We start from the raw sequence: 18,599 nt of genomic DNA, 5'->3' as shown, positions 1-18,599 counted from the left end.
GCTCTACTTTGTAAAATGGCATATCCAGTGTGACTCCATGTAGGGCTGGACGATTAATCGAAAAGTAATCGAAACCGAAATTCAGAACCTCTAACAGAACCGAGCTACCTTGTTAGCACTAGGGCTGACAAAAACAAATAAAAAAATCCACATTCGAATGCAAAAATGTTGCATTCTAATTGTAGGTGTCGATTAAGGAGGCAGCTTTAAGGCCCGCCCTGGGTATACTTCACATTCCGCTTTCTGTTCCCTCTCACACAGCTTCATCCGCACAGCTGTCAGAAGACGGACGAGCTCGACGAGCAGTACCACTACCACTCATTCACCTCGTGCATGCGCTGTCCGTGAGCCCTCTTGATGACTAAAATTACATCATGCAGATGGTCAAATTATACTTTGGTCTTTATCAGTGGCGCACGAGATGCGATGACAAAATAAAAGTGTCATTGCATTAAAATGTTTTTGTTAACCTATACAGTTGAAGCAACTAGATGCAGCGCTGCTACGATGTTCAATCAAAATATTGCGGAAAAAGAACATGTGGAGAAGATCTTTTTTACGTCAAAACTGAAGCCAAGCCATTGTACTCAATGTACTCAGTTTAATTCAAAGGGTTGAAAGCCAATAAAACAATGCATGCACACATGAAAGACAGATGAATGCAGAAACTAGTTGTCGGCGCTGTCCTGTGATTTATCACTAAAGTAGCTTAGAATCTCAAAACTTATTATAGCATATTTTTCTACTTTTGAAGGAACTAGGCTATTTACAACCCACAGCTTCACAATGATATAGAGACGGTATGACTAATTAACACATGCAATCACTCGTACTGGTACTGTGCTAATTTATCTTTATCTGATCTTTATTTATCTCTTACACTGAGCAATAATCTGTAAGAAATGGAAAATAGGAAAAAATATCTCACCTTTAATAGTCAATCATATTTACAGTACAAACCTTGTCAGTGAACTATGAGGGCAAAAAAACAAAACAGAAACAAAATAATCGTTCATTAATCGTAATCGAGGGAAAATTTTCAATTAATCGAGGTTTTGATTTTAGGCCATAATCGTCCAGCCCTAACTCCATATATTCAATGATTACACTAAGCGACCTCTTTTTATTAACACAATGTGCTGTTATATGTGCCTGCGTGATTCCGGGCATGACTAATTGAAATATATCATGTTTTTTAAGAAACCCAGTGAGTGTGTTTGAAGCCTGGTCTGGGTAGAACCCATAAAGACCTTCAACTCATGGGAAATGCAGTACTTGGATGTCCCACATCAAATATGAATCTCAATTGCAATTTCAAATGAGTAAATGATTGAGTTTTTTTCAACATCGCTTCAGCCATCCATCCAAATTGATTCTGATTGCTATTCCACTTCTGGTGAAGTGTTCAGAGTTTGTCCTCTCTGGTAGAGTTAGGAGCTTCTCATCCATTCCCTTAGAGGGCCGTTTTATCTGTATTGCAGTTAAAATGAATCGAGTGAGTCACTGCATGCACAAACCAAACAGAGACCTGTAAAGTGGCACCCAACAAAGAATAGAGATGCTGGCGTCTACTACAATAGAGACTGTGACACAAAAGCTCACTAAAACTTACTGATAGTCTATCCTTTAATTAATGCGGCATGTGGACATGTGGCAGCTTGTGGCTAGAGGGATACAGAGTGTCATTATTCTGTTCTGTTTTTATCTGCAGAAACGGGCGTCCCTGTTCATGCAGTGGATCAGCAGCATTCTGTATCTTAATGAGAGCTAAGGCTGCTTGCCTTTGATGTCACTGCTATATTTTATGAATGACAGTGAATCTTATATAACTGCAGTAGCTGCCCTCACCCAACATACATAGACCCCTCTGGTGCTAAAACAGGGCCAGAGAGCAAGTTTATGCACAGTTGCAAATTAGAAGGGAAATTCAAAAACTTTTGGGATTATTTTTTCTCTAAAATTTTACATTTTTCACTCAATTTTAGGATGAAATAGCAATAAGGCATAAGCAATAATGGGGAAAGACACTACTGTTCAGTAAATAATTGCTTTTTATTAATCTAATTATTTTAACTAACAATTCTTCCAGTAGGCTGATGGTTACATAGCAACTTGATACATTAATATAAACCATGTGGCCACAGGTGTACATTGTACAGCTTCAAATACAGCATAATTAAATCAGTCATGAAATTTAAGTCAGGAATATCATTTTTATAATTATAATTAAAGTAGGCATGCTTGCTACTCAATACTAAATAATGTAGTTTAAAGGACATCATCTTTCACAGTCTTTCACTGAACTTCTTTCAGCACAGCTTTTTTAGCACTGCCATCTTATGCTGGATAGAAGTGCGCATCTCATCTATCTTTCATAATCGCAGAGTTACTTAGATGCTCCCTCCCAGTCTTTGAGCTGCCTCGCTCTTTCTCTGACACTGCTGCACTTTTGCAGTGTTGTTTACTGCAAAAACTTGAAGTTGATGTGTTATTAGGAGTTTCGAGAGTCTACTTTTTTTGTTTTTAAAATCTCTAATTTTCCCCATCTCTGTCTCCACAGCTTTCTCCCACGGACAAAAACCTGGAGTTTGACCGAGACTTCCGCATCCGCCATTATGCTGGAGATGTGGTGTAAGTTGCTGTTTTGGATCATAAGCCCTAAATGCTGTAATTAAAAAGCACCATTAGTAACTCACAGAAGGCTTAACTAAGTGGAAAGACATCTAGTTCTTCCCTTGGGCACAGATTGGGTTTGAAAATGTTTGGTAAATAAACATTTGAATGACGCAAGCGTATTAGTCACTCCAAATTATGTAAATGCCGGTTACCAAAACAAGTTGATTCCGAATGTGTATATAGTTTCATATTCTCACTTAAGCGGTTTGCCAGATTGCAGGCTGTCAGTTATTTCCTAAAGTTCTGTGGGTGTAGGTTTGATGTGACACCACGTTGAAACGCCTTGTTAATGTTTAGGCTCCTTTGTGTGTATGTCTGTGTGTTACAATGAGAGAAATGGGTAATGGGTAGAAATTGATATCTAAAATTATTTCTCAATTAAGGAGCCAGAGCTCTCTCTGTGTCAGTTATAATACTGCTTGTCTTCAAGGAGGCTTGAGAATTTACTATTACACTAATATTTAGATCAGTATTAAGAGAATGTAAACAATTTGTCTCTGTGTGGTTAAAAAAAAAATGTTTGATTGAGTTTCACAATTAGCCCAACAACAGTAACATGGACTCAACCAATTGCATTAGTGCAGGGGTGGGGCTATATATTTATTGACCAATAGAATGGAGCAATGTCTGTCATCTTTTTCATTGGCTTTTGTTCCGGAAGTTTTTTTTTCTATTAATTTTTCCAATAGGGTAAAACATGGTTAAAAATGATTATTTAAATAAAAAAATAATAATAATACATGCTGATTGCTGCATTAAAAGCATATACAGTACCACTGTTTAACAATCTCGTATCTCACAGTAGGTCTGACTGTAAAGATTTATATGTTTTTTATCTATCATAAAAAAGAATGGGATTTTTACATCTGAAACTCAAATTTTGGATTTGCAGATGGGGAGGGGGTGTTCAGCGAAACCTGTTTAAAAACAATCATTATTTTAAAACTCTTTTTGTGTTGACATAGGCAAAGAAATTGCACAATTCACCTTTAAGTCTTTAATTTGTGTATTTGTGTAATTCAGTCATTGTGGTTGTGTGTTTTGTTTCAGTTATTCTGTTGTAGGCTTTATTGACAAGAACAAGGATACCTTGTTTCAGGACTTCAAGAGGTTACTTTACAACAGGTCAGTATTAACATAAAGTACATCCCTCCAGTCTTATTTGCATACCTACCAGATGTCACACAGCATCTGTGGCTTCTATCTGTCCTTGTCTGTGTTTCACAGCTCAAACCCCGTGCTGAAGGCCATGTGGCCAGAGGGCAAGCTGAGCATCACTGAGGTCACCAAACGACCCCTGACTGCTGCCACTCTCTTTAAAAACTCCATGATATCTCTGGTGGAGAACTTGGCCAGCAAGGTGGGTGTGTTGGAAGCATTTTTGTATAGACCCTGATCTGATTTATAGATGATTCATTGAGAGTCATTGAAATATAAAGAGTTATAATGACCAATGAATGCATATTATTATGCTTTTTACAAGGCCACATTTACCAAATAAATACTAATGTGGATATTAAATATTGATTTCAGTTAATGTTTTTTGATGTGAGAAGAAGTAGACACCAAAGCTATGTAGGAAGTTGAGGTACTGTACCTGGAAAAATGGTCTAGTTTATTTTTCAATATATGAAAGTATTTTCATGCAGAAGGTTGTGAATGTCCAACTGAGTCTAGTCGTCTAGAGAACTATTCTTTGTATAAATAATAATAGAGTACCGTATTTTCCGGACAATAAGTCACACTTTTTTTCATAGTTTGGCTGGTCCTGCGACTTATAGTCAGGTGTGACTTATTTATCAAAATTAATTTGACATGAACCAAGAGAAATGAACCAAGAGAAAACATTACCGTCTACAGCCGCCAGAGGGCACTTTATGCTGTTCAGTGCTCCTGTAGTCTACCACTGAAAACATTGAGCGCCCTCTCGCGGCTGTAGACGGGAATTTTTTCTCTTGGTTCTTGGTTCTAAATAAATGCGACTTATAGTCTAGTGCAATTTATATATGTTTTTTTCCTCGTCATGACTATTTTTGGACTGATACTCAGGTGCGAAACAACAGATTATAAGCCTTTAAAGACAGAACTACCATGTTTGGAAAACAATTATATATACTTTTGTTGAAGCCATCAGCAACATTTTTTTAAACAATTTTCAAATACTTTTTTGCTTATAATTAAAGTTTTAATGCGACTATTCTCGTGCCTGGTTTTCACAAGTCTTTTTAATCGCTAAGAGAAAAATTATTCTATAACCAAAGTCGTTAAAAAAGTCTGGGGCCACTGTTGCACTCTATAGATGAAATTACTCACAATCTCCCTCTGTTGGTTTATATAGGAGCCGTACTACGTGCGTTGCATGAAGCCGAATGATGTTAAGTCACCGCTGCTGTTTGAACACGAGCGCTGCAAGCACCAAGTGGAGTACCTAGGCCTCCTGGAGAATGTCAGGGTGCGACGAGCTGGTTTTGCTAACCGACAAACCTACCCACGGTTTCTTCAAAGGTGAACTTCCTGTTTTTCCATTTGTATGGCCAACATGTGTCAATTTCGAAGCATTTTTAAATCATTTGTTTGTTTATTTTATGTTTCAATAGTCTTTTTATTTGATGTTCGTGATTTGACATTTGTGTATGGTTTCACCTCATGAATTGCAACTCAATGCTCATGTGACAGCTTGTGTGAGACTGTTGCGTCTTTGGTTGCTAGTGACATTTGAAACTACAGATTGATTAATCAGATTGTGAAGATCTTATGCAATGTCTGTTGGTGTAAAAGCTGTCATCCTCTGGAGTCCCTTCCTCACAAAATGTCATAATTGCTAAAGGGTTTTATGTAACAATGATGTGCAAGTCATAGAGCATACATTGTGCTTTTTCTCTCAATATACAATGGTTCTTGATATACAGGGAATCCTTTTTCTCCTATTAAGTCTCAGTTTTCTTTAAGATTAAGTGAAAGTGACGTGACATTCAGCCAAGTATGGTGACCCATATTCAGAATTTGTGCTCTGCATTTAACCCATCCGAAATGCACACACACAGAGCAGTGAACACACACACACACACTGTGAGCACACACCCGGAGCAGTGGACAGCCATGTATGCTGCGGCGCCCGGGGAGCAGTTGGGGGTTCGATGCCTTGCTAAGTCGTGGTATTGAAGGTGGAGAGAGAACTGTACATGCACTCCCCCCAACTACAATTCCTGCCGGCCCGGGACTCGAACTCACAACCTTTCGATTGGGAGTCCGACTCTCTAACCATTAGGCCACGACTTCCCAGTGTCCTAAGTCTCTGAGGCCTCTGTATATTGCTCAAAACAAATAGTCCCCTAAAGAAACTCTGAAACACACTTGCCACAGATCTGATGAATTAATTAGATTCAACACCTGAGTTGACAAAATGTCTGTTGCTGAAAGGAAGTTAGACTAAAATTCATCTAATTGAGAATGCACTGTTAACAGCACTCACAGGAGTGATTTGTCTCTGTCACGGCTGCAGATGTGCATGAAATATAATGCACTTTTTAGAGGCAAGATTGGACAAATGAGGATTTGATCCAAAGGGTCCGGCCTCACATCGCTCTTAAATAAGCACTCGTTGTGTTATATAATACTTGTTATGAAACTGATCATTTGGACTCTATATTCACGCTTATAAATATATATTTAATAAATGTATATGTTTATAAATAACAATATGTGAGGTATTGCTCTATCCTTAAAACATTATTCTTTCCTATTCATTTTTTAGGTATAAGATGATCTCCGAGTTCACCTGGCCCAACCACGACCTGCCATCTGATAAGGAGGCAGTCAAACGTCTATTGCAGGGTTGTGGGTTCGAACACGACGTGGCCTACGGCAAGACAAAAGTGTTCATTCGCACTCCTCGAACAATCTTCAGCCTGGAGGAGCAGAGAGCAGAGATGGTGAAGAGGATTGTCCTCTTTCTGCAGAAGGTTCGATATCTCAGACTTCTTATGTGTAGCTTAGGCTTGCTGAGTACTTACAGAAAAGACCAAAAGTTTGGTCAAAAATATCAAAACAAAAATATCAGACAATGTCATTTATTTTACAAGAAAATAATACTTTTAAAGTGAAATATTTAGCTAAAAGAGGTATTTGTATCATCCTTTAACTGAAAGAGTTTAGTTTCTGACTTAAGGGTCCAAATTTACTTTTGGGGCTTCATATAAATAAAATATGCATTCGAAAATCAGATGTCCTCCCACAAAGTACAAGACTCTTCATGAATGCTCCAATGAGTCATGATAACATTCTTAGACCTCAAGACTAAGCCCAGCTAACCTTATCAAACCTCATTATACACTAACGTTCAAGAGCTTGGGGTCAGTAATTTTTTTTTTACATGTTTTTGAAAGAAAATGTTGAATATTAAATATGTTTTTTATTTATGCTCACCAAAACACATTTATTTGATTAAAATACAATAAAACAGTAATATTTCGAAAATTATTACAATTTAAAATAGCAATTTTCTATTTTAAGGGGTCATATGATTCTTTTTTAAAGATCATTATTTGGTGTATTTGGTGTAACAGAATATGTTGATATGCTTTGATGTTCAAAAAACACATTTTTTTCAAATACTGTACATCATTGTAGGTCCTTTATGCCCCGCCTCTCTCAAACAAGTCATTTCCTACAAAGTCCCTCATTCCGACAAGCGTAGTCTGCTCTGATTGGCCAACTGACCCAGTGCATTGTGATTGGCCGAGCACCGCAAGCACTCATCGGAAATGTAACGCCACTTTCCATAATCGCAAGCTTTCATAATAAATGTAAAGACAGTTAATAATGTCCTTAGTTTGACCATCAGTTCAAGGCCGAAAGGGGAACAGAGTGGTTTGACAGACACCGTGATGAAGCTCCTATGTGTTTGCAGTATACAAGCCACGGATGCTTATGACAGCTGACTCCACTGTGTGACCCTGTCTCTCTCTCTCTTTCTCTCTCTCGCACGTGTGCACACACACACGCAAAATTCCACATTTGAACATTCAATAGCAAATACTTAAACTAATCACAAAACATACGTACAGTAGCTGATTCAGAAGTGCCAGATTGTCGTAGCAAGTCAGAATTACCTCCTCTCCTAGGTTCATAAAATGCGTTACTGTTGTAAGTAACCTTAAAGATTCCTAAATACATCTACTGTCGGAAGGCCAAATAAAGTGCTTTTGCTTTCGCCTTTGCCTAGATACACACAGCATCTCCCTGACATGGCTGCTATCAACACTAACCACGCCTTCTTTCTTTGGGTGAACATTCAGGACTGCATTACGCAAATATTTCCACGTAGTGACGTAGACATGTGAGGTCGTGTTTGAATGAGCCATTTTAGGGGGTGTTGCAGAGTCTTAACTTTGATAAAGACTTTAGTCTTTGCAACTTTACAGATCTTCTTTATGCACCAAGAGCTTGTAACACTCCAAAGAGAAAGGATAACTTGAAATTGCATATGACCGCTTTTTTTAATATATAAATCTTTTATAACAATTTACATTTATTTATTTACACTTTTGGTCAATTGAATAGTTTGCTGAATAAATGTATTTAAAATCTTACTGACCCCAACCTTTTGAGCAGTAGTGTATGTGAAATTCCTCACAAAAATCACAATGGACGTCATCCAATTTTTCATAAGACATTCATCATATTTCATATGGTATTTGGCTGGTTTTAAAAAATTAAATCTGATCAGGAATTTCTTGGGACTTCATTATGGCACACACTCATGCATGCACTAAATCAGCTTACAGTTACTGTGATTCATTGAAACCACTACTTTTCAACAACGGACCTCACACCACAGCAGACTGAACAACAAGGCAACAATAGAACAATATGGCACCCAAATCCTACCACCTCACAGCATTTTCATATTTTGTATGTGTAAATACACAACACACATTAAGTTTTGGCATTTTTAAAAGGACTTTTCTACCTTTATTTTTCCTCAGGAGCATGAGAATACTTTGAATGGCAGATTTATTGACTGCCAGTGTCATTTCACTGTCGCACAAAATGATTGTGGGTTCTTAGTGTAAATTCCCCACTCTCGCTTTACTGTCTTCAGTGACTGACAGTTAATAGAAATCAAAGAATCTATTCTGTCAGCTCCTGTCTGCGCATGTAGTGTTTTTTTACCACTCTCCTGTTGCAAGATCTTATTCGCTATTTCAAAAGATGTTATCAGGAAGTACCCGTTATCGAGATGCTTTTAAAAACACACTAACATTTTTTTCCACCACGCTTGTGTTCAATATCAAGCTCTGAGTTCTAGGCTCAGAGTTTCTGTCTCATAGTCTCACCGGACTGCTACATTCATGAGCAGACACATATCAAAGTTTTAATTCTGTGCTCTTCCTGAATCAGAGATTGATTGTTTGAGCTTTCATATAGATTCTGGTTAAATTTGTCATCCTGACACTGGTTCATCTTTGGTTCCCTAAGGAAAAAAAAAAAAAAATGTATCTGTGGGAATGTTGTCAGTGTTTTAATCACATTGTATACCTCCGGGCAATAGCTGAGCATCCCAGCAGAGCTGATATCACTTGTGTCTATCTTTTGTGAGTGATAGGCGCTAATGTCTGTTATTTTGCACAAAAAAATACAGCTTATGGTTGGCCCTAAACACTGAAACCATTCACATGTGTGTCTTAATGTTTGGATCATCTTTCTTTCATGCACAATCCCTTTATCAGCATATGGCAGACTGGTTTGACTTGTGCCAAGTCTGCTAGTTTTGCCAGCAGTTCCAACATTTGTGCCAAAGGCTCCCAGTGAAGCCAATGTAAAAATGGTACTGCTTGTCTCTATGAATCTCCTTGTCTGTAGGCATTTGAGTTCTGCTTCCTCTTATTCTTTCTCTTATTTCTCAGTGCATAGCTCATGGAATTGCATTTATCTTTTATCTTTTTCAAGCTCGTAAACCAAAATAATCCCCCAATCAATGCTCCGTTATTCTTCACCTCCCACTTTCTCCTTACTGATTTCCTGTCTGTCTCACCCCACCACTCCTTCACAGATTCCCAGCCATTTTTCTGTGCCATTGCCTTCCTCCACCCCCTCACTTCACTGCCATTTCTAAGCCGTTACGATTTAGTGCTTCTCCCGTAGGTGATAAAAATACCCGGGATCCTCTGCTCTGCCAGCTAGCTCCTTTTGAGCAGATGCAAGATGCCATGCTGTCTCTCATTGTACGACCCTCTGTTCAGCTCATCAGCAAGATGTGGCTTTGAATGGAGGCAATTTGAAGCAAATCGAATCAGCTGTACAAAACACAAACATCGAGTGACTACATTATTTATGAATTTCCTCCATTTTAATTAATATTTAATGTTCAAGTCTTAGCATCCACATCGACCGGCCATGTTAGTTTTGGTTTCTGTTCTGAGAGAAGTTCTGTTTATTTTATGGACTGAGTTAAATCCCATATCACTCATTTCAGAACAGATTTAAGACTACTTTCCAAACACAATGTGAATGTGTTTTATTGCATTTGTGGAGGCAAACAAACGTTCAATGCACAGAGATGTCAGACTCCCTGTATAAATCTATATTTTCTCCCATAAATCCCTTATGCTTCCTCTAGGATTGTTTGCAAAAATGAAGCATCTTTTACTCAGCATGGTCAACTGGGGCTTTTTTCTCTCATTTTATGCTTGTCACCTAAGTTTATCCCCATTCTCACGGCTCAGGAGACAACAGTTAATGGGGATATACCATCACTGGCAAAGTGGGAAATGGAAATGTACTACATTTAATTAAGGTGCTTTAATATTCTGTCCTTGAAAAACCAGTTTCAGATGTGCTCAAAGTCATTCATCTGGGCAAATAATAAAGGAATATATCAAAATATCTTTACAGTACTTTAGGACTACAAAGTAGCAATATTTTGTCCAAATGTTTAAATTGAGTTTCACATTGAATAAGTTGTTAACTCAAGAACAGCCGCAATCGTAATTTGCAAATGAATCATCGAGTGCAGTTAGTTCATTCCACATTGGAATGTTGATTTCTTCATTTCAGAATAATGAGTAGCTATATGTTTTTCAAAATTTAGTGAAGTAAAAAGTATGATATTATGCTTTGGAGTAGAGTGAAGTAAAATGTTTCCCAGTTGGAAAAAGAAAAATACTTCATTTAACTTTAACTTAACTCAAATTAAGTTTTGTTTTAAGCCAGTAAGCAGCCACCTAGTAATCACCCAGAAAACCTTTGAAACCACACTCATAAAAGCAAATGCATAGCATCACCTAATTTCGCACCACTCGCATTATATTCAGAAAATATAAAAATTTTGAGAAGTATTACTGCTTTCAAATGTAAAGCCAGTGACAGCTGCAAAAGGAGCCTAGCTGTTATTTGGCTGAGAATGTGGCAGCACCCCAACATCTACCCCAGAAACACACACACACACACACACACACAAGTGCAACAATCTGCCAGAGGACACAGAGAAGATGGAAGCTTCCATCACCAAGCCAATGGTTTGCCAAGCACATGGTATTGATTTATGAAAATGGCTCCTTTCGCTTCTTCCTCCCCCACCATCTCTTGGGGTTGTCTGTGGTTAGGATCTTTTGTGTATGCGTTTAACTGTCACATACCCTGACCATGATTCTGTATTGCCAGTGTGTAAAATTGTGTGTGCTGAGCGATTGTGGGATTTGCCTGCCTGCCTCTCTGATTAATGATAAGTCACCTCACATTCTGTCAGCCATCTGTAATTGCCTTTTGACACCTGATGGCACATCTGAATAGATTCTGCTAGAATTTCTTTGACCCATTTTCTGCAGGGTGAGAGATTCAAACAGCATCTTTTTATTAATTTTTATATTTCACCTCAATAAAGAAGCTGCTTGCACAGCAGTTACAGTCATTAAAATAACGTAGATCTTATCCTGTCACACTCAGTCTTTTTAATCAAAATTTCTTCGGCATCACTGAAAAGAAAATCAGAAAGAAAAAGTGCTAAAGAATGGGATTTGATTGAAAGATTTAGGCTTTATTTATTATATGAGACTTCTTTGTCTTAACTTTCTCTAGTTTGGCTTTGATGAGTATGTAAATCCGCTGCGTAGAGGTGGTATTGTGCTGGGTTTGTTAAACGCTGATCAGACAAGCTGACTGGGGATGGGGGCGGGGTGAGCTGAGTTCCTGTTATTGGCCTGATTTACCCATATTCCCCCGGGTGTTGTCTACTACTGCTATCCTTTCTAAAAACAAACACAGACCGTCTGTCCACCCCAATTTTTTAAGCATTTCCAATGTCATCTGCATGGACAGTGCGAATGTGTGGTCGGTATCAACTCTCTAAATGAGCATAAACACAATTTGAACCGCTCAGGCTGATTTCACTCAGACATTCTGCTATATTAGTTGTGAATGAAATGAAGTAGTTTTTTGTTAGGAATATTTGTAATATTGGGTATTTATGGAAGCCTGTTTCTGCCACTGAATAAAAAATAAAAAATAAATAATTATTTATTTCTTGCAGTTCTGACTTTTTTTTCTCTCAGAATTGTGAGATATAGACTTGCAACAAACAGTCTTTTTTTTTTCTCAGAGCTGGACTTTATAATTTGCAATTAAGAGTTCATATCAAACAATTCTGAGAAAAATAGTCAGAATTGTGAGTTTATTCAGTGGCAGAAATTGACTTCCAAAGGTATTTGTTATATTTATTTAATAATTTTATATGATGAGAGTTGTCTGCTGCATTACTTTGAAATCATAAACATTATAGTTTACCCTTAAAAAAACATGGCTGAGTGTGCATTACACACAGTGTATGAAGGGAGTTGTTTTTGCAACTCAATTTAAATGTACATGCGTTTACTAACTGTACATGTCTTTTAGTCAAGAATGAATTCAGAATAATTTTCACCCTCTTGAACAGAAACAGTCTAAAAACATCTATTCAGATGTTTAGCCTGACAAAAACAATAGGTTATGCAATAAGCATTTTCTTTATTATGTAATGTGTAAATACCTTAATTGACATTAAAATAGCAAATTATCATCAGCTTCATTTCTACCCACTTGAACCAAAAGAGGTAATTGTAGTTAAACCCAAGATGCAAACCTGGGAAACATTGTCCTTTCAACCTATATTTAGCAAAGCTTGTTACCACTCGATAGTACATTATAATTGATGCCTAATCAATAATACCAATAAGTTGTTCTTTGAATTGCGCTACATTTCTTTCAGACTGATTGATTGGTTTGTGTTAAGAAATGACAAGTGTACATCATGTACATCACATCAGTTTGGTGATGTAGGACCTCTGGTAGCAGATTTGCTGAGTATGAATGTGGAGCCTTGCTGTTTCTTCACTCCTCTGCATTAGTCATACTGTTAAAGTTACATAATGGGTTCAGTCACAGTGGCACAGCAACTCAAAGGCAAGTTCTTCCTTGAGGTCAGTGCTAGCACATAAGCAAAGACTACAGGCCATGTAGGGAGACTCGCCCACACTTCGGTGCTGATTTGATTTGCATTTTATTTTACACAGAATTTTGAACTGAATAGAGTCTAATGTGTGCTTAAGGCATCTGTGGTGACAGTTCAGGTCACCAAAATCAGCATCCTCATAATATTTACAGTACATTTAAGACAGTATTATGGAAAAGGATATCGGAATTGATGTCTTTGTACAAAACTTAACGTTTAACCATGTTTATGATGCTATATTTGCCAGACAAAGGGCTCCTTTCACTCCTTCCCACCTGAGTCAATGTAAAGTGGGTTCAACATATGGTAGGGATTTTTACTGAGAACTGAGCCACTCAAATAGCTCCCCAGAGGTACATTATCATCTATTATTGATGTCTAAAACAGGCCTTACACCCTCGGAAATGCACTTTGGGTGCCACATATCAGATTATATGTATCATTAGCTATATTCCTAGCTATATTCCGCTCACCTATTCCAGACAGGAGCAGATGTGTTATATATGGCATCATGGTATACTGTATCTCTACAAATAGCAATATTTTAGACAAATGGAATTTAAATTTATTTAAAAAATGTTATTTGTCAAAAATGTAAAAAGCTACTTATGAGTAAAGATTTTTTTTTAATTTGCCTTGAGATAGTCCATATTGTGATATTTGGATAAGGTTACAATATTAATTATTAATTTAATTTAATTATTAATTAATTATAAATTTTTCTGTCACTCACAGGTGTGGCGAGGGACACTGGCCAGAATGCGTTACCGCCGCATGCGTGCCGCCCTCATCATCATCCGAGCATACAGAAGATACAAGGTTAAGTCATACATCCGTGAGGTCAATCGACGCTTTAAAAACGTGCGTGGCATGAAGGATCATGGCAAACATGTGAAGTGGCCCACACCACCCAAGGTCCTGCGCAAGTTTGAGGAGGCACTGAGGAACATCTATAACAGGTCAGAAGTACAGAAGACAGGAAGTGGACAGGCTCACTGGTGCTCTGTGTGACTCATGGGGTAGTCATGTTGGACTCCAGCTGTGCTGCATTAACGTCAGCCGTATGGCAGGGGACACAGTCTGGCCTAATGTTACCATAACAATGTAATGTCTCTGACTCATTCCTGTGCTTTCAGCTCTTTATCATCGTTGGACAAGGAAATGTTTTTTTTTTTTTTGCTATAGGCTTGTATATTTCTTGGACCTTTAACTAAGGAATGGCTCTTTTGCGTTCAACAGGGCTATTTTTGCTGCCTGAAGCACTTATTGATCTTTGAATCAAAGTCTTGTTTGAGATCTATTCACAAGAGCCTTAACACAGCTGTGACGCTGAAAACGATGTAGAAATGTATTTTTATTTTATATTTTCTTTCAGTGGGTATTCTCAGGGGGTCTGTTTTTAACTTTTTTTTTTTTTTGGATAAAGCTTTTTTTGTTTACACTTTTTAAAAACAGAAAACTTTCTCTTTATATTTAAGTTTAATTAAAATTTTGAATTCTATATTTCCAATCTGGTTTCAGTATATTTATGTGGACTTTTTAAGCTACTGTTCATGTTGCAGGCAATGGCTTTGTGTTTATGAGATTTATTTAAATATATTTTAGATGGTGGGCCTGGACGCTCATTAAAGACCTGTCTCCAGAGGAGATGGTGCAGATCAGGGCTAAAGTGGCCACATTAGAGTGTCTGAAGGGGCAGAGAGCAGATCTTGGCCTGCAGAGAGCCTGGGAGGGCAACTACCTGGTTAGTTTTTTAAAACCGTCTGGTTTAAAATAAATTATAGCACATTTAGTTTACGTTGTTTAACACAATTTTTTTTCTTCTATTCTTAGAAAAAGGACAGTCCTGGGACAGCTTCTTCCTTTACTCTTGTTTCCAGTGATCTGCAGAGGAAAGATAAGTTCATGAGAGTCCTCTTCTCCTGCAATGTCCGCAAAGTATGTCCTCGAGTCCTCTCTGACTGACAGTTACGTGAATCATTGCTGCAATATTAGATGTTTGCTTAGCATGTAATTTTAACCTATGCAATATTATTTTGTCAACAGATCAATCGGTTCAATAAAGCAGAGGATCGAGCATTGCTCATCACTGATCGCCACCTTTACAAAATGGACCCCGTCAAGCTGTACAAGCCCATGAAGAGCATCCCACTCTATAATGTAAAAATCTAACTTTTTGAAATCATAATTTGCATGCACACAGCAGTAGAATATAATTGTCAGTCATATTTGGAGTGCAAATGCAGTTAAAGTGAGTGACTATCACATTTTTCAATTCCAGAAGTCACAACCTTAATTTTAAGAACGGTTGTAATCAAGAAATTATTTGGAGTTTATTCAGATTCAGGGTTGATCAGTTCTGTTTTAATCTGTAAACCTGAAACATTTCATCCTGTGCTAAAACTGTTAGAAAGCTCCTTTTTATTCATGGTCACCTTACATAACATAGCTTTACTCTAAATTATTTTTCCATTTTGCTTGAAACGGCTGTTTTTATTTTTTACTTAATACTCATGTATTGCTAAAATATAAGTCTTTACTGTCACTTTTGATTAATATATTGCATCCTTGCAGCATAGAAGTATTAATTTCTTTCACAAAAATATCTTACTTTTGAACTGCAGAGTAGGTTGTTTTTATATAAATAATTAAGGTAACACTTTAGTGTTGGGGCTATTTACTAGTTGCTTATTAGCATGCCTATTATTAACATATTGACTGTTTATTAATACTTATAAAGAACATATTCTGCATGATCATATTCTATATCCTTAATCTTACCAAATACCTAAACTTAACAACTACCTTGCTAACTATTAATAAGCAGTAATTAGGAGTTTATTAAGGCAAAAGTCATAGTTAATATTTAGTTAATAGTGAGAACTGGACCTTAAAATAAAGTGTAATTACTCTAAATGAAATTAGTAGAGGGAGAAGTGAGTTACGAAAGTGACTCAAAATTCAATTTATTGCCATGGTTTAATTTCTTCCTCCAACAGAAACATTAAAGGGTATTATTGCTATGTACAGTGGGTTGAATAAGAAATAGTCTATGTAAGTAAATCTCTGATTGCTTTCTGAATGCTGGAAAAGAGCAGTTAGCATCTCTTGATTTGGGGAAGGTCAATGCCCAGCTGAACCTCTCCTGCCACTCACATTTATTTATTGCTTCAGTGTCACAGAACGCACAGGTCAGGGAAATGGATCAAATTATTTATGTGACCACAGAAACACGGACACTGATTGCATTATTAAATGGTTGGGCTTGAACCGTGTCCTAGAAAAAAAAAACATTACTGAGATATTATCCCAAAAAGAAATAAATAAACACCATGTTAATCCCCCCCTCCAAACAGTCCACCCTGTAACTCAGCTACGCTCCTCCTCCTTCATCCGTCTCCTTCTCCACCATTGTCATGCCAACATCCCAGAGGATGTGGTTGTCATGGAGACGGAGCGGGAGGGGAGATCAGCTGATGTCTAGTATCGTTCCGGCATGTGCACAAATTTGCCTCCTCGGTTTGTTCCTTCTGCTTGGGCTTGTGTGTGTCTTCACACTTCTCTAGGCTTTCTTTGTTTTCATCCCTGCTCTCCTGTTGAAGTCTCTATGTTCTCTTCATAGATCTCTTTATATTATATTTTACTGAATGCTGTTTGTTTGTGTCATTTATCTCAGCTTGATAATAAGAAATGATAATAAAATTTACCGGCATTACAATAGAAAGGGAATAATATATTTACCTTATTGCAGTAGTTGCCAATCTGAGCACAACAACCCCCCCTACCATATATATGCAATAATGACATTTATTTATTTTTTCTTAGAAATGCACATTTGATTTAACAGTAGTAGAAGCTTAAGTTAGGATGCAGAAATGTATGTTCATTACCATCTGCAACAACTGTAAAAATTGAAACGACCTCATTTTTGTATGGTGAAATTTTATTATTCTGACTGTTTTATTGAAATTAACCATTGTTCTTCCATAGTAGCTTACATATTTAGATCATGATAGCCAGGGTTTAAACCCCACTTATTAGCACCTTAATACCATGGTAAAAAATGCAACTATGGTTTCTAGGTATTTGTATTAAAAACAGTGTTCTAAATACATTTAGTGTGCACAAAACGCTATAGCTTAATCACAAAAATACTGTAATCATATCCTATTACTCCTTTAATACGTTAAATACATATGCATTAATAAGTGACGTGACATTCAGCCAAGTATGGTGACCCATACTCAAAATTTTATATGAATATCCCACATTTCTGACACAATACCATGGTGCCATTAGTGTTACTACAGTAAATCCATGGAAAATGATGGCGATTTGTAGATTGAAAATCCTTCTGACTGTATTGTTGCGCACAGTGTTTCAACTGGCTTGAAACTAAATCACGGAGTCATCTGTGTTCTTCACTGAATTAAAGCGCTTCACACTGGATCTAACAGTGTTGTTTAGTGCTTGCGTGACTGAGACTCACCAGCGAGTGAACGCATCTGCTCTTGTAAACTCATGCTTTGCTGTCATTTGAACTTTAAACCGAGTGGATAAAAGCTCTGTGTGTCCCAGTTCTAATGTATAGTGTTGTTTCATTACACGTTTGGCACATAAACATTAAATTGAACATTTATTGAACTCTTGTTATCGGGGAAAATTATATCATTTTACTTCCCTACCTCAACCCTTAACCCTCAACTTCAGCCCTACCTTTACTTTGACGTCCCCCTACCCCAGGTTGGGAACCACTGCCTAATAGTTCACAAAATCCCACTGCATGATTTTTACATAATTCATCTTTGATTAAACATCAGGAGCAAAAGAGTTCCTTCAATCACATCCAAACACAGGAAGTCAGTGGTAATGTGACTCATTCCCTACCGATTAGAGAGACCAGGGTTGCCTGATCCATATTTCCACTAGCATTATGTGCATATCAGGATATTACAACCTGTTCTGGCCTGGTTGTCAGTGTCATGTTTGACCCCTTACATTTGTCTTTCATAACTGTTCTTTAAATATTTACTCATAAGTGATAAATTGCTCATATCTGGCATTTCATAATGACTGTATTATCATTTAGTCCTAATTTGGTCACTCCAGCTGTCGCATCCTGCATATTTTATTCTGTGAGACCATCACCAAGGTCTTAGATGAGGTTTCCATCCAGCCAAGCTTTATTTTAAGATAAATGATGGTGATTTAAATGGTATTGACAGTGTGGTGTGGAGTCCATGGTTTCTTAATGTATTCAGCAAGTGATTTTTGCCCAGGAAAACCGATCCATGGGGGATTTATTTCCCCCTAGCTGTTTTACCCTAGCCTAGACTGTGTTCCTTGAACCCTAACCCTAGAGATGAAGAAGATGAAAGACAAAGACATTTTACCTCAAGGAAACTGCATCACATTTTCAAGTGTTTCATCTTGATAT

General features: G+C 37.4%; 1 protein-coding gene across 1 annotated transcript in view; it reads left to right on the top strand.

Annotated features, from left to right (window-relative positions):
* myo1d (myosin 1D) overlaps window positions 1-18,599 on the top strand; it is an 88,855-nt gene that overhangs the window by 45,527 nt on the left and 24,729 nt on the right. The window contains exons 12-20 of the mRNA XM_059532407.1: window positions 2,561-2,631; window positions 3,727-3,801; window positions 3,904-4,036; window positions 5,015-5,181; window positions 6,431-6,638; window positions 13,898-14,121; window positions 14,768-14,906; window positions 14,996-15,100; window positions 15,209-15,322. Coding sequence (XP_059388390.1) covers window positions 2,561-2,631; window positions 3,727-3,801; window positions 3,904-4,036; window positions 5,015-5,181; window positions 6,431-6,638; window positions 13,898-14,121; window positions 14,768-14,906; window positions 14,996-15,100; window positions 15,209-15,322 — 1,236 coding nt within the window. The remainder of the gene's footprint in view (window positions 1-2,560; window positions 2,632-3,726; window positions 3,802-3,903; window positions 4,037-5,014; window positions 5,182-6,430; window positions 6,639-13,897; window positions 14,122-14,767; window positions 14,907-14,995; window positions 15,101-15,208; window positions 15,323-18,599) is intronic.

The sequence above is a fragment of the Carassius carassius genome, chromosome 40 (genome assembly GCF_963082965.1).
Source record: "Carassius carassius chromosome 40, fCarCar2.1, whole genome shotgun sequence".
Taxonomy (NCBI): domain Eukaryota; kingdom Metazoa; phylum Chordata; class Actinopteri; order Cypriniformes; family Cyprinidae; genus Carassius; species Carassius carassius.
This window is presented reverse-complemented; position numbering and strand designations above follow the sequence as displayed.